The following is a 14,907-nucleotide window of genomic DNA, read 5'->3' as shown; positions in this document are numbered from 1 at the left end:
ATGTATGGGGATTAACATAAGAATAAAAAAAAAATTAAAAAAAAAAAAAAAAAAGAGAGAGCTAAGCACTAGAAAAAAAAAAAAAAATATATTACATTGAGGTCAAATTATGTGGGGGAGTGTATAATCTAAATACAAGAGAAAAGAACAGTGCCAAATTTTAAATCATTGGAAATTTTATTCTTGACTGTTTTAACTTCATAATTATGGGTATTCAAATGCTTCAGTATTCATATTCCATTTTATACATTAAAAATGATACGGCTTTATTTTAACATATCAACATTTATCTGAAGCTGGAAATTATATCATCAGAAATTATTTGAATTTGTGATAAAAATGTATGTGTCCATTTAAAATGCACAAGGGTCTAATATTTAGTTTTTCAAAACTCTTTTAAGTGATACTGGACTATTTTATATGATAGAGGACTGTCTGATTTTGGACTAGAATAGAGTTGAAACTCTAGTGTCAAACCATAATATCAAATATAACAAAACTTATTTTCTTTCTCAAACTTTGTGTTAAAATATAAATTAAATTTCTATAAGTTTATTACAACATTCAGTGAATTATCCAGCATATTCCCAATGTGTCTAGGTCTTTGTACTCCATTTTGGACATCAGTGATCCAGAACATATATGCGATTTACAGCATTTATGGCAATACCAGGAAAGCCTGAAGATAGTTGTATGCTCTTTCCATAGCAAACTTGCATCAAACTACAAAGATGGAAGAAAAGTGGTGGTACTTGGGAATTCTGTGGAGCAGAATGGAGCAGGGTCCCTCAGGTCAACACCAAAAAACTGAAACCATACTGGCCTCAAGAGTACCATTTCCTGGATATTTCTGTTCATACACCTGGAATTTTTTTTTCAATTTGAGAAATTTGAAATCCTTTCTAAACAGCCTAGAAGCATAAATCCAATTCTTTCTTAAAGATCTTTTATTTATAAACCCCATTTCCACTTACATGGTTCGGAGTATTTGGTAGAAGCAAATCACCATCAGAGTTTCCGGAGAGACAAACAAATGGAGAAATAGCTGCTCTTCCTTCTTTGCAGTTCATCAAATGAGAAACCAGTTCAGAGCCCTCACATTCTTTTCCTGTGGAATCTGTCCATAATAGGTTGGGATAGATTAGTTTTTAAAAATCAGCCAAATTGTTACGCTTTATGCACAGACTCTAGACCATGCTACAAATGAAGTCATTCAAATTTCCAGGACCTATATCAGACCAGATGAGATATATCACATAAAGTGCATAGCATGGGACACCTGGGTGGCTCAGTGGGTTAAGCATCTGCCTTCTGCTCAGGTCATGATCTCAGAGTCCTGGGATCAAGTCCCACGTCGGGCTCCTGCTCAGCGGGGAGCCTGCTTCTCCCTCTGCCTGTAGCTCCCCCTGCTTGTACTCTCTCTCTCTCTCTGACAAATAAATAACTAAAATCTTTAAAAAAAAAAGTGAGTAGCACATCTTGGCACAGAATACATTCAATAAATGTTAGCTATTAATATTATCAGTATTATAAAATTTTGTATGATGTTTTAGTTCCTTGATCAACAGGTAATAAAAGACTACATCTAGATTGCATGCTTTTAACATAGAATTATTGTTACTACCTTGGTGCTTTTTCCCACTGACTTCAGATCTGGCCTCACAATCCTTCCAGACAGGGTATTCTAAGAGGCCACTATCAGTAGGTTTGGAAATGGCATACAAGAAGAAATATTTTTTTCCATTCCTACTTTTTTTTTAAAGATTTTATTTATTTGAGAGAGAGAGAGAGAGCACAAGCAGGGGGAGGGGCAGAGGGAGAAGCAGACTCCCACTGAGCAGGGAGCCTGACTTGGGGCGCCATCCCGGGACTCCAGGATCATGATCTGAGCGAAAGGCAGACACTTAACCGACTGAGCCACCCAGGGGCCCCCTCCATTCCTACTCTTAAGAAGCACCAGATTGTGCATTCAAAGGTGGCTCTAATTTGTAATGAAGGCAGTCCTATTTTGCCTCCTCTGGGATGCTCACAATGCTCCACTGTTACTGTTTGCTTTTGTTCATGCTGTTTCCCACTTTAATAGGGCCCAGGAAGTAAGAAGCTCTGCTTTCTTAACTTTTTCCAGTTGAGGATGTTGGGGTATAATGAAATTAGGAAATTACTACCCATGGCTCAACCCTTTCCTTTTATCCCAGTCAGCTTTTCCTGTTTACTTTTCCCTAGAAGATTTCTATCCAATACCTTATGAAAAATAAGAGCAAAGTTAATGTGTTTACTATGTGCTAGGTACTGTTTTAAGATATTCACATATATTAACTGAATTATTTAAAGCTCACCCAAACTAGGTTTGTAATGCTATTCTCTTTTTTATACATCTTTTGAGAAAATCGAGGCATGAGTAAGGAATATTGCCCAAGGTCTCACTTCTAAGAATAGCAGAACCAGAGTTTGGGCCCCGGTAATCTTCCAAGAGTCTATACATATTTCCTCTCAAGAAAATGAGTGATAGAATGGTCTCTCATTTATCTTCACTTCATAAATGCCCTTCCTGAACTTGCCAGGCTTGCCCCAAAAGCAACGTTTAATCAAGATGGTTTATAAATGACTCTATTTAGTTTTATTCTCCATTGCCCTTTTGACTTCTAAAAACCAAGAGTTTCTTTCTTTGAAAGCAGAAGGAATTCCCCTTTTTTAAGGCAGACTGATCTTTCCCAGGCTCTACTCTTCCTCTGGGAAAAATATTCTTAGAAAGATTATTTTTTCTTTAAATCGTCCACAGTGGAGTTAAGATATACTTACTTATTTTTGACAATGGGAGTTGATATTCCTGTTTCATATCAGCCAATTTGGCAACATTTAGTAGGAAGGAGGCAAAGTCCTTTGTAACGTCCATGTTATACTCACGTAAAGCATCATTAAAATCCTTAGGGAGATCGTCAAGGAACACCTAAATCATCAGAGAGATCATTAAGAACTCCGGAAAGCCAAATATTTTTTTAGAGACATCTATATACCTTCTTTGAAAACTGAAACTTTGGAAGAATGGCAAAGAACACTGCACTATAATTCTGTAGTTACCTATTTATTCAATAATGTAATTGTTTCATTCCTTCATTCGTGAAATTGAAGTAAAGTTCATTTTTTGTTTCTATGTGCATTTATAAAAACTAGTATCTTCACTCTTAAAAATTTGCTTTCACATTACTTAACCAACACCATCTTTTTTCTTTTTTAATGTTTTTATTTAAATTCCAGTATAGTTAACATCCTGTGTAATATTAGTGTCAAGTGTACAGTATAGTGATTCAACACTTCCATACAACACTGAGCGCTCATCATAAGTGCACTTTTTCCTTTTTTGTGGGAAAGTTTTCAAAATAACTGACCACAATTCTTTAATAGATACCAGACACAGGACTTTTTATATCTTCCTTGGTTAGTTTGGAAGGTTGCATTTTCTAGGAATTTTCCCATTTTGTCCAAATAACCAAGTGTATTGGCATATATCATTCATAATATCCTCTTTTGTTCTTTTCAATGTCCAAAGAAAGATCTGTAGTAATGTCCCATTTTATTTCCTGACATTTGTAAAATTTACCTTAAGTTAGATTTTCTTTTTTTTTTTTTTTAAGATTTTTATTTATTTATTTGACAGAAAGAGAGAGAGACAGCGAGAGAGGGAACACAAGCAGGGGGAGTAGGAGAGGGAGAAGCCGGCTTCCCGCAGAGCAGGGAGCCTGATGCAGGGCTCGATCCCAGGACCCTGGCATCATGACCTGAGCCGAAGGTAGACAATTAACGACTGAGCCACCCAGGTGTCCCTTATGTTAGATTTTCTATTTGTTTTGTTTTCCTAGCTTCTTAAGCTGAAAAATTAAATCATTGATTTTTTTCAGCTTTTATTCTTTTCTAAGATATGATTATAAGGCTATAAATTTTGCTCTAATCATTGTATGAATTACATCTTGTATTTGTATATTTATTATTGTTTAATTAAAATATTTTATAATTCCATTTTATTTTCATCCTATATGTATTTTTCCTAATTTTTTAATTTTCTTTTTTAAGAATTCTATTTATATTCAAAAGGTATTTTATCACAGTAAGCACTACAAGTACAAATTTAAAAAAAAAATCAGTGTTACAAGGCTTACAACGACTAATCAGGGCTCTGTCTTACCACCCATGCCCTTAGTCCCAGAACCATGTTAAACTCTTTTGCTATTTCTTCTGGTGACCTATATGTATTTAGAAATGAAGCTATCTAATTTTCAGGCAAGTATTTCCGGTAAGTATTTAGCTGGCATATCTCTTTTTCTATCATTTTACTTTCAACCTTTCTGGGACCTTATGGCTAAGATGTGATTTGTACAAACAGCATATAATTGTGGGTTTTTTCTTAATAATATCTAAAAATGTCAGTATTTTACCTGAAGTATTTAGTACATATATATTCAATGCAGTTACTTATACAGTTGAGTTTATATATACTATTTTAGTATTCAGTTTCTATCCCGACCATATATTATATATTATTTTCTATGTTCTTGTATTTTATCAGTTTTTCTTCTATTAACACTTATTTGTGCACTATTTTGCTAGTCTTTATTCCAGAGAATACAAAATACATCTTTAATTTTTACAACTCTTAATAGTGTAAGAACCTTAAAATATTCAAATATATTTACCCTTCCCAACACTTGCATTATGACCGTCATGCATTTTAGTTAGGTATATATATATTATAGATTTCATAATACACTATAATTATTTTTAGATACAGTAGATATTTATTTATATCTACCCACACTATCCTTTCTAGTATACTTCTTGCCCTGTTACATTTTCAATTCTCCCAAGTTTAGATTTTTTTGTCTGCCTACAATATATATTCCCTTTAGCACATACACAAGAAACTGTCAGAACAATACCAGCAAAGTTGGAGGATACAAAATCAACATAAAAACAATAGTTGGTTTCTATACATTAAATAAGTATCTGAAAAGAAAATTAGGACAATCTCATTTGTAATAGCATCAAAAAGAATAGAATATTTAGCTATAAACTTAACCAAGGAGGTGAAAGATCTCTATACTAAAAAGTATAAAACACTCATGAACGAAATTATAGCAGACACAAATAATGCAAAGGCATGCCATACTATTAAGACGTCAAAACTATCCAAATGGATCTACATGTTCATTGCAATTCCTATCAAAATCTCATGGCATTTTTTACAGAAACATAAAAATCAATCCCAAAATTCATATGGAATCACAAAAGACCCTGAATAGTCAAAATAATCTTGAGGGGGGGAAAAGAAACAAATCCAGAGGCATTACATTTCTTAATTTTAAAATATATTACAAAGTTACACTAATTAAAACAGTATTGTACCAGTATCATGAAAGACATATAGACTAATGGAACAAAAAAGAGTCCAGAAATAAATCCAAGTATATATGGTCAAAAGATCTTTGACAAGGGTGCCAAGAACACACAGTGGGGAAAGGATAATCTCTTCAACAAATGGTGTTGGGAAAATTTGGTATACACATGTAAAAGAATGATATTGACCCTTACCACACACTGCACATAAAAATAAACTCAAATGCATTAAAGACTTAAATGTAAGACTGAAACTGTAAAATTCATAAAAGAAAATATAAAGACATTGATCTTGGAAATGATTTTTTTTTATATGACACCAGAAGCACAGGCAACAAAAATGAAAATAAACAAGTAGGACTAAATCAAACTAAAAAGCTTCTGCACAGCAAAGGAAATAATAAAGTGAAAAGGCATTTCCAGAATGAGAGAAAATATTTCTAAGCCACCTATCTGGTAAGGGGATAATATCCAAATATATATAAGAATCTTCTACAACTCAATAGCAAAAAATCAAAAAAATGGGCAAAGGACTTGATTAGACATTTCTCCAAAGAAGTCATGCAAATGGCCACCATGTGTATTAAAAGTTGCTCAACTGCACTAATCATTTGGGAAATGCAGATGAAGGCCACATGAGATATTGTCTCCTACCTGTTAGTATGGGTATTATCAAAAAATCAAAAAGGTAAGTGTTAAGGAGAATATAGAAAAATTAGAATCCCTATGCACTTTTGGTGGAAACGTACACTGGTGCAGCTACTATGGAAAACATTTGGAGTTTTTTCAAAAAATTAAAAATAGAACTACTATATGATCCAGCAATCCCATTCTGATGTATATATCCAAAAGAATTGAAATAAAGATCTTGAAGAGATATCTGTACCCCCATGTTCACTGCAAAATTGTTCACAATAAGCAAGATATGGAAACAAACCAAATGTCCATCAACAGATGAACGGATAAGGTAATGTGGTATATACATACAACAGAATATTATTCCATCTTTAAAAGGAAGAAAATCTTTCCATTTGCAACAACATGGATGAACCTAGAGGATATTATGCTAAGTAAAATAAGCCAGTCGCAGAAGGACAAGTAATTCATGATTTCATGTAATGGAATTTATATCTTATAAATTCTACTTATATTCCACTCATATCTTAAATAGTCAAACTCATAGAAGCAGAGACTAGAATGATGACTGCCAGGGCCTGGGTGGAGGAAGAAATGGGGAATTGTTTTTCATTGGATATAAAGTTTCTGTTATGCAAGATAAATAAATTCTAGAGACCCACTGTACAACAAAGTACCTACAGTTAACAATACAATATTGTAAACTTTAAAATACATAAAGAGGATAAATCTCATGTTAAGTGTTCCAACCAAAAAAAAAAAAAAAAAGGAAAAAGCCACCTCACACACAAGGAATATGGGATGTGATAAATATGTTTAGTACCTTGGTTGTAGTGATGATATCATGGGTATATGCATATGTCCAAACTCATTAAGACATATACATTAAATGTGTGCAATTCCTTGTATATCAATTACACCTCAATAATAATAAAGCTAAAAAAGGTAGATATATGCATACCCTCCTGATATGTTATTAAATCAATCATAATATATTTATCTTATTTTAAATTATGTTTAAAACATATTCAAAATATACGTAACATATTTATGTACGAAAATAGAGTAGGATGAAATTATTGCCCATTTTTTTCTAGCTTCAGTTATTTTGGTTAAAAAGTCAGCTATCAATATTACTGCTTTTTTTTCAAGGAAATGCCTGTTTCAGCTCTAGCTGGTTTATGATTTTCTCTTTGTTTTTGACTTTCAGTAGTTTTAGTTTAATGTTCATATTTATCCATTTGTTTATGTTATATTTGGGGGTTTTTTCACCATAAATTGTTTACAAAAGGACCTGATGAGCTTCAAATGATGTTATCTTCTACCAGAGTGAGTTCTCCCATTTTTTAGTTTGGTTACATGATTGAAGATGTGATCACTTCAGTCCAAGTAGAGACTAAAGTGGTACTGTTGGTATTGCTGGTATTGTTTTCCAGTTTTATTAAGTTCCAGTCTATACCTGATATAACTCTATTCCTGGGTCATGACCCTCTTGGACTTTGAGTATGAGACTGGTGGGTCTCGTTTTCTCAGTCCTAAAAGACTTCCAAAGATCTACCTTTTTCCTACAGAACTTCCTAAACCTTCTACATCTTCCAGCTCTAAAGCTTTCAAAAATGTTTTCAGGGGCATAAATAAATGCAGAACCTTCCTTCTAATGGCTTTTTACTTAATAATTGCCACAAGACTGCAAAAAATTTGGTGTAGTACTCCAACATTGCATGCAGATCTGGTACTCAGTAAACATCCTCAGTAAACTCATAGAAACACTATGTCTCCCAAGTTTCTGTCACTCCAGTCCCATGTGGTCACTAAAAGCTTTAATAATTGTTTTAATCTCATAGAAGAGGCTCTCTGTATACGCTAAGTACAATTTTCAAACCATGTCCAGAATCAACAAATTCTTTGTGAGGAAACCACGATTAAAGATTCCCATCACACCATTAGTAAGTTCTTGCCATTTTACAATTTTAGCCAGCCAAATCCCCATTGTTTCCACAGCTTTCTGTTGCAATACGAATGATAACCACTTACTATATCCATCTGGAAGCACACAAATTTCCAATAACCTTTAAAAAAGAGAGAGAGAAAGAAACTGACAGAGAGCAAGAAAGACAGGAGGCCCCCACACAAAACCTTCCTTTACTGTATATTTTTATGATGTCTTTCTTTGTGAGAATTTAGATACTGACTTTTCTAAGTTAAATATAAATTATTTTAAAAAACAAATAATACTTCAAGAATTTACATGTAATGAAAAAATGTGAAGATGATAGGTCAATGACCAAAGTTGTGTTCACTGGTCAAGAGAACATTCTGTGAGGGCTAAGATTTGTAATTTGACATTGTGGAGTTAACAATATAGATTAACTCATCTCTTTTTGTTCCTTGTCACATTTTATTGAGGTTATTTAGTATAACCTGCCTATCCCACTTTCTCAGATTCTAGTGGGGTATATTAGTAACAGTATTGATGTTGATTTAATAATAGCAAATCCTGATCAAAGAATATGTTGCAAATAAAATTGGAAAAGAGTTTTCCTGCTTTTATTCTATGAGGGTCAAGGAATTATTTCTTCAATGACTATTCTAATATTTTTTCAGTGAGGACATTATAGTTCACAACATATGCTTTTTTGCCTGTAGCCTTACCTCAAGGTAAAAAGCCCCTAAGGGAACTACAGATTCAATGATAGGAACTATTAGTTCATTTATTGTATAAATATCTACATTTTTTTCTCTAGCCACGGAATACTATAATTTGATAGAGTCATACAATCAAATGGAAAACATGAGCAAAATTCTTTATCTTATTTTTCCTCAAGAAATTTAATCTCTTGATATATTTATATGGAGAGGCTTATGAATTAGAGGTTAAATATAACAGCGATTACAGAAAGAACAAACTATTATTCCATAAAACAAATGAACCCTATATTGATAAAATCCTACTGCCACTGAATCATTTATGGTAGGATCTACTTAATTACATTGATTATTTAATGTTATTAGAAGCATAAATTTTACCTTTGATTGATAAAACTTGACAGTAGCCTCCTGGAACTTTGCTGGAAGAGGTCTTCTTCCGAACAGATTTGCCAAGACTAACAATAGCTTTTCCATAACATCTTGAGAAAAATGTTTTGAGCCTATACAAAACAAAGTGCCTTGTTTAAATGTAAAAAATGTGTCAATCCCATTTTCAACATTTAAATTGAATGTTATACTGCATTTCATTTCATGGAAACTGAAAATATGTGACAAATACAGCAACCAAGGAATGACTATATCTGCTGACAGTTTACATCTGTGCCTTCTTTTTCATTCTTGCTACTCCCACGCTAGTTCGGACCAAAATCATTCCAACCACAAATTGCCTCATCTCCTTACTGGATTCTACCCACCCCACGCCCCTCCAACTTCAGGCTATGATCAGTTTTCCTAAAGCATTTTATGATCATATCTTTCACCCATTCAAAAATCTCTGATTGCATCTCAATGCCTCATAAACAAAATCCAATCTCCCCAGCCCAGCATTTAAGGCTTTCCAAAATTCAGCCCACAAATAACCTCCCAGCCTTATCTCCCTGTCTTACCTTCTTGCCACTCATATTAAGATACCATCAACTTGACTTATTTTCTGTCTTTCACAACACATGAGCATTACACTGCAGTGATTAAAAAGGTCACACCTTTTATAACTTGGGCTCTAGAGTCAGACTACTTATATTTGAATCTTGGCTCTGACACTTATTAAAATTGTGTGACCATGGCAATTTATTTAACTTCTCTGTGTCTGAGTTTCCTTACTTACAAAAGAGTGATAGTCCATATTATGTGCCTCATAAAGTTATCAAATTTTCTATATCCATGATTATAATAGCATACACCCTCCCACCCCACCCACACCCGTACAGCAATGAACGTAACTGTACTTCCTGTTGCAGGAAATTATTTCTCCTCTTACAGAGTTTTTAGGGGGACAGAATTTCCTGAGTATTCTTGTTTCACAGAACAACGCATGTTCAGAGCATAGTGACTAGACCTATTGCACAAAGTAAAGTGTTGCTGCTATCAGTTCATGACAGAAGATAAAGAAATGCTGTGAAAGGCACTGTATTTGCCAGGCATTAGGAAATATAACAAATTTAAGCACCAAAAGGAAAACATTTCTTATGGGGACACTGTTTAAGGGTCTATGGTTTAATTATAAAAATCAAAGGTTTTTAATTTTAAAAATGTATTAAACGGAATATTAGGCAGGCATTTAAAAGGAATTCACAAAAAGTTTACATGATATTGGCAAAACTATATTTCAGGGAAAACAAGATTCTAGATTATGCAATTAATATATCAGTTATTTAAAAATACTATATAGTTATATTCTAAGAAAATATGATTGGAAGAAAATATTCACAAATACTAATGGTGAACATTATATTTAACATAATGCCTTCCTATATCCCTTTTCTATGATGAGCACATATTACATTTAATTAAGAAAAAATATTTATTAAAAAATCATATATTTTTTAATATGTTCTGAGTCCTGGAGTCCATAGATCACTAAAGTTCATAAGAAACTGACATTTTAAAATAGGTGTCACAAAATATGGTTGTCTCCCATATGATCTATATTAATAGGTATACAAAACTTTATTTTATCCAATTTCGTATCTCTAAATTATCTAAATATTAACTTGTGTTTTCTTTGTAGAAAAAATTTTCTAAGTGCTGGCTTCACTATAGTCTCTGTTACTCTTTTAAGATTATACACACAAACATCAAGCTTACCTTCCCTAGTTGGCTGACAGAGATTATGGAAAAGGCCTTTTACAAGAAAACTGACAAAAACAAGATTAGAAGGCTCATGATAATGCAGATGTGATACAAGTCCAGCAAACCCCATTGGTTTACCTTCTTGATCTAAATAGCCCTAAAAAACAAAAATAATTTATTAGTTTGACTCAATACATCCATTAATTAATAACTCACTTATTAAGAGCTAGTTTAAAACAGTATTTAATGCCAGTATAAGAGAGATTGGTAATCGTTACCTGGCCCAGTTGCGATAATTATATCAAGTAAAGAAATATTCATCATTGAATATAACCTTCTAAAGACCACAATTAATTCAGCATGATAAAAAATAAAGATAGTACCATTCCTATTTCACAAAAGACAGAGGACAATCATACCTGTTTCACAAGGAATTGCAAAGAAAACAAGAAATAAAGTTTTAACATCTTCATGACTCTGGGTTTTTTGAAGGACAGCAATGAATGCTTTAGCACTGACAGCACCTTTAAAGAAGAATAATTCACATCATGTTAGTTTTATGAAATATATTTTTAAATAATAATATAGGTATATTATAATTTTAAATTTTTTCTTATGATGTTTTGACATCTTAAAAAAACCTTTTTGAGAAAAACAAACAAACAAACAAAAAATTTTTCTGGTTGGGAAGAGACTGTCCCTTCCCAGGCTAGCTAAATCCTAAAGATAACAACAACTTGCCTAAAAGCATGCCTATCATATACAAACCAACCAATCCCAAGTTTATACCCCCAACTACTTCCTTCCCTAATTCTCACACATCTAGCCAATACTTCTTGTGTCCTAAATCATCCCAGAGCAAGGTCCCAGGCAACAAGAGGCCACCTGCACAGCCCAAAACCCAGCAGAATTATTCAAACTAGCCCGTCCGGGGCGCCTGGGTGGCTCAGTCGTTAAGCATCTGCCTTTGGCTCAGGTCATGATCCCAGGATCCTGGGATCGAGCCCTGCATCAGGCTCCCTGCTCAGCGGGAAGCCTGCTTCTCCCTCTCCCAGTCCCCCTGCTTGTGTTCCCTCTCTCGCTGCGTCTCTCTCTGTCAAATAAATAAATAAATAATCTTTAAAAAATAAATAAACAAACTAGCCCATTCTTAACTGCTTACTCTGCCCTGTCTTGCCTTTTCCATAGAAACTATAATAAAGGCAGGTCACCTAAACCTTCCTACAGCTCCTATCTTTCTCCTGCTGACCAGCCTGGTACCCTTCACATATAGTCCCACATAGTGTGCCCTGACTCCTGTCTCTGAGGCTTATACTTTATTCTCCTGAAATTTACCTCTGTCTCCTCCCGTCGCTGCACCTATCACATAAAAGATAGATATTACCCATATCTATTATACCACACAGATTCCTGCAATATATAAGATTCAGTTAAATTTCACATTATTTGCTTTACCATCTTCTTACATGGCACAACCTTCCTTTAACAAATAGAACATATAAAACAGAATCATCAGAAATGAAACATATTGCCAAAAATTCTGATAATGAATGTGAACCCAGTTTAAGAGCTTACAGCTCTAGGTTTATTCTAGAGGAAAACAAGATATGCTATTGCATTCCCTGCAGTGTTGTGGCAAAAATAATAGAACTAGGTTGATTAAAACAAGAGTAATAAAAATATTGCTTGGTTGCAGCACCTGGGTGGCTCAGTCGTTAAGCGTCTGCCTTCGGCTCAGGTCATGATCTCAGGGTCCTGGGATCAATCCCTGTGTCAGGCTCCATGCTTAGTGTGGAGTCTGTTTGAGGATTTCTGTCCCTCTCCTTCCGCCCCTCCCCCGCTCATGCTCTCTCTCTCTCTCTCTCTCTCTCTCTAAAATAGGTAAGTCTTTAAAAAGAGAAAAAGAGGGGCGCCTGGGTGGCTCAGTCGTTAAGCGTCTGCCTTCAGCTCAGGTCATGATCCCAGGGTCCTGGGATCGAGCCCCGCATCCGGCTCCCTGCTCTGTGGGAAGCCTGCTTCTCCCTCTCTCACTCCCCCTGCTTGTGTTCCCTCTCTCGCTGTGTCTCTCTCTGTCAAATAAATAAGTAATCTTTTAAAAAAATAGTGCTTGGTTTTTGGGGTAAAACAGCACTGAGATAGCAGTTCAAATAACCTTTTAGCTGCCCACTAAAACACCTATGAGGTTCCAATAAAAGGAAAATTTCCTGACATCACCAAATTTAAGCCTGGCTATCATTAGGCCTGAGAGTTTGTAGAACCTGGGAAGAGTCTGTACTCATTGTAAGGCCAATGGACAATGTAAAAAGAAGGTGGGAGGATACAGATGAGAAAAAGAAGGGAGATAGGAAGGGGGACATGGTGTACCTCACCTTTACTCTAGGATGATTCTTTTTGAGAGTGCCAAAAATGCCCTTTCCTATACCTCTCTCTCTCTCTCTCTGTTGCTCTACATTTAGTCATAGATGGCAACAGCAAGAAAACAGCTGAGTAGTAAGAGGGTGAGCAACTCATGGTGGTTCACTGTAATCTTAGAGATGTAAACACATAACTAAAGTCATATTAAGATGGTAAGGACCCTGATAGCAATGCATACCATAGTTTTTAGTGATGAATGACATCCACATGATCAATGTGGCAGTGAGACTGGCAAAAGTGGATCAATAAACTTTCAGTCCAGAAAATCTACATAAGTTTAAAATCTACTAAACACTAACATTTGGGCCAAAAGCTATTCATCTAGCCTCACATTTAATAGGGTATTTGAATAGCACTTAGGTAGCCAGGGAGAAGCCAGAGTGAAATCATACATCCTATTCTTTGGCAATCCATCAGACTTAGAAAAATGTACCTATATTCAAAAGTGAGAAAATAGAAAAACCCACAATAAATCAACTCTTTATAAGAAAATTGATCACCTTCCTAAAATACTAAAATATGCTAAAAATATTTATTAAATGTCTATACCAGGAACTAAGACAACCATCTTTGGCCACAGAGTGCTTATATTCCAGTGGAAAATATAGAGAAAATAAATAAAAACATTGATAGATAGATAGATAGAAAGACAGATAGATGATAGATATTTGATGTTATGTAAGGAGTGATACATGCTATATATAAATGAATACGGATCATAGTGCAGCAGACAGGATATACATTTACAATTTAGAAAGCACAGTGGACAGTAGGCTTCACTGAGAGTAATGTTAGAGCAAAAACTGGAATGAGATAAAAGAGTGAGGTTATGTAATGTGCCTGAAATATCCATGGAGCAGGGAGTGGGCTCATGTGGGAGAGCAGGAACAGGTTAGTTCAACAAGATAATCAGGGATCAGGTTCTGCAGAACCACCATAAAAACATTGGCTTTTACTCTTAAACAAAAGAAAAGGGGGGGGAGCTGACCTATAAAAATTGTTTTCTTTATGCAGCAAAAAGTTTTTTGAAAAATTATTTGGCATCCTCAATGGATACCATAAGATATGACCTCTACAAGACAAGGCAAAACAGCATAAGGTAAATGGACAATTATAAATTGACATTAAAAATACTTTATTTCATCTAAAACTAATGATGTAATGTATGGGGATTAACATAACAATAAAAAATAATAATAATCTTTAAAACTACTTTATTAATATGTAAAAGAGTGATATAAGAAATAGTGAAGAATTTCAGGAAATTAAAATTCCACATGTGTATTACTAAAGAGCAGAACTGAAACTCTGGAGAGCAGCATCAGCAATGTGAAAGATAAACTTCACATGTTTTCTCATAATGAAGAAAAACATAGCATTGGAGTACAGAAAAAGAATTTTTGATTTAAAAATTATAACACTTCCTGAAAATAAATTGAACATATTAAAACAGAAGCAAATATCAAAGATTTAATTTAAGATATCTCTTCTTAGTTCCAAAACTACTTGAGCATTATTCAATGCAAATGTATTTAGCAGTACTGAATCGTACACTCAAAAATGGTTAAGATGGTAGATTTCATGTTATTTTTATTTTATCACAATTTTAAAAACTGAGCATGAAGCTTCCTATGAGCATGCTTCATGTAAGCATGGAAATTCAAAGTTCTTAGCATATAACTAAAACAT

General features: G+C 34.2%; 1 protein-coding gene across 1 annotated transcript in view; it reads right to left on the bottom strand.

Annotated features, from left to right (window-relative positions):
• LOC110588510 (probable ATP-dependent RNA helicase DDX60) overlaps positions 1–14,907 on the bottom strand; it is a 103,687-nt gene that overhangs the window by 13,347 nt on the left and 75,433 nt on the right. Inside the window, 5 exon segments of the mRNA XM_021698854.1 lie at positions 975–1,117; positions 2,800–2,947; positions 9,052–9,173; positions 10,819–10,960; positions 11,223–11,327. Of these exon segments, the coding sequence (XP_021554529.1) occupies positions 975–1,117; positions 2,800–2,947; positions 9,052–9,173; positions 10,819–10,960; positions 11,223–11,327 (660 nt within the window).

The sequence above is a fragment of the Neomonachus schauinslandi genome, chromosome 2, assembly GCF_002201575.2.
Source record: "Neomonachus schauinslandi chromosome 2, ASM220157v2, whole genome shotgun sequence".
Classification (NCBI taxonomy): Eukaryota; Metazoa; Chordata; class Mammalia; order Carnivora; family Phocidae; genus Neomonachus; species Neomonachus schauinslandi.
The sequence above is the reverse complement of the archived record's forward strand: the minus strand, read 5'-3'. Positions and strand labels throughout refer to the sequence as shown.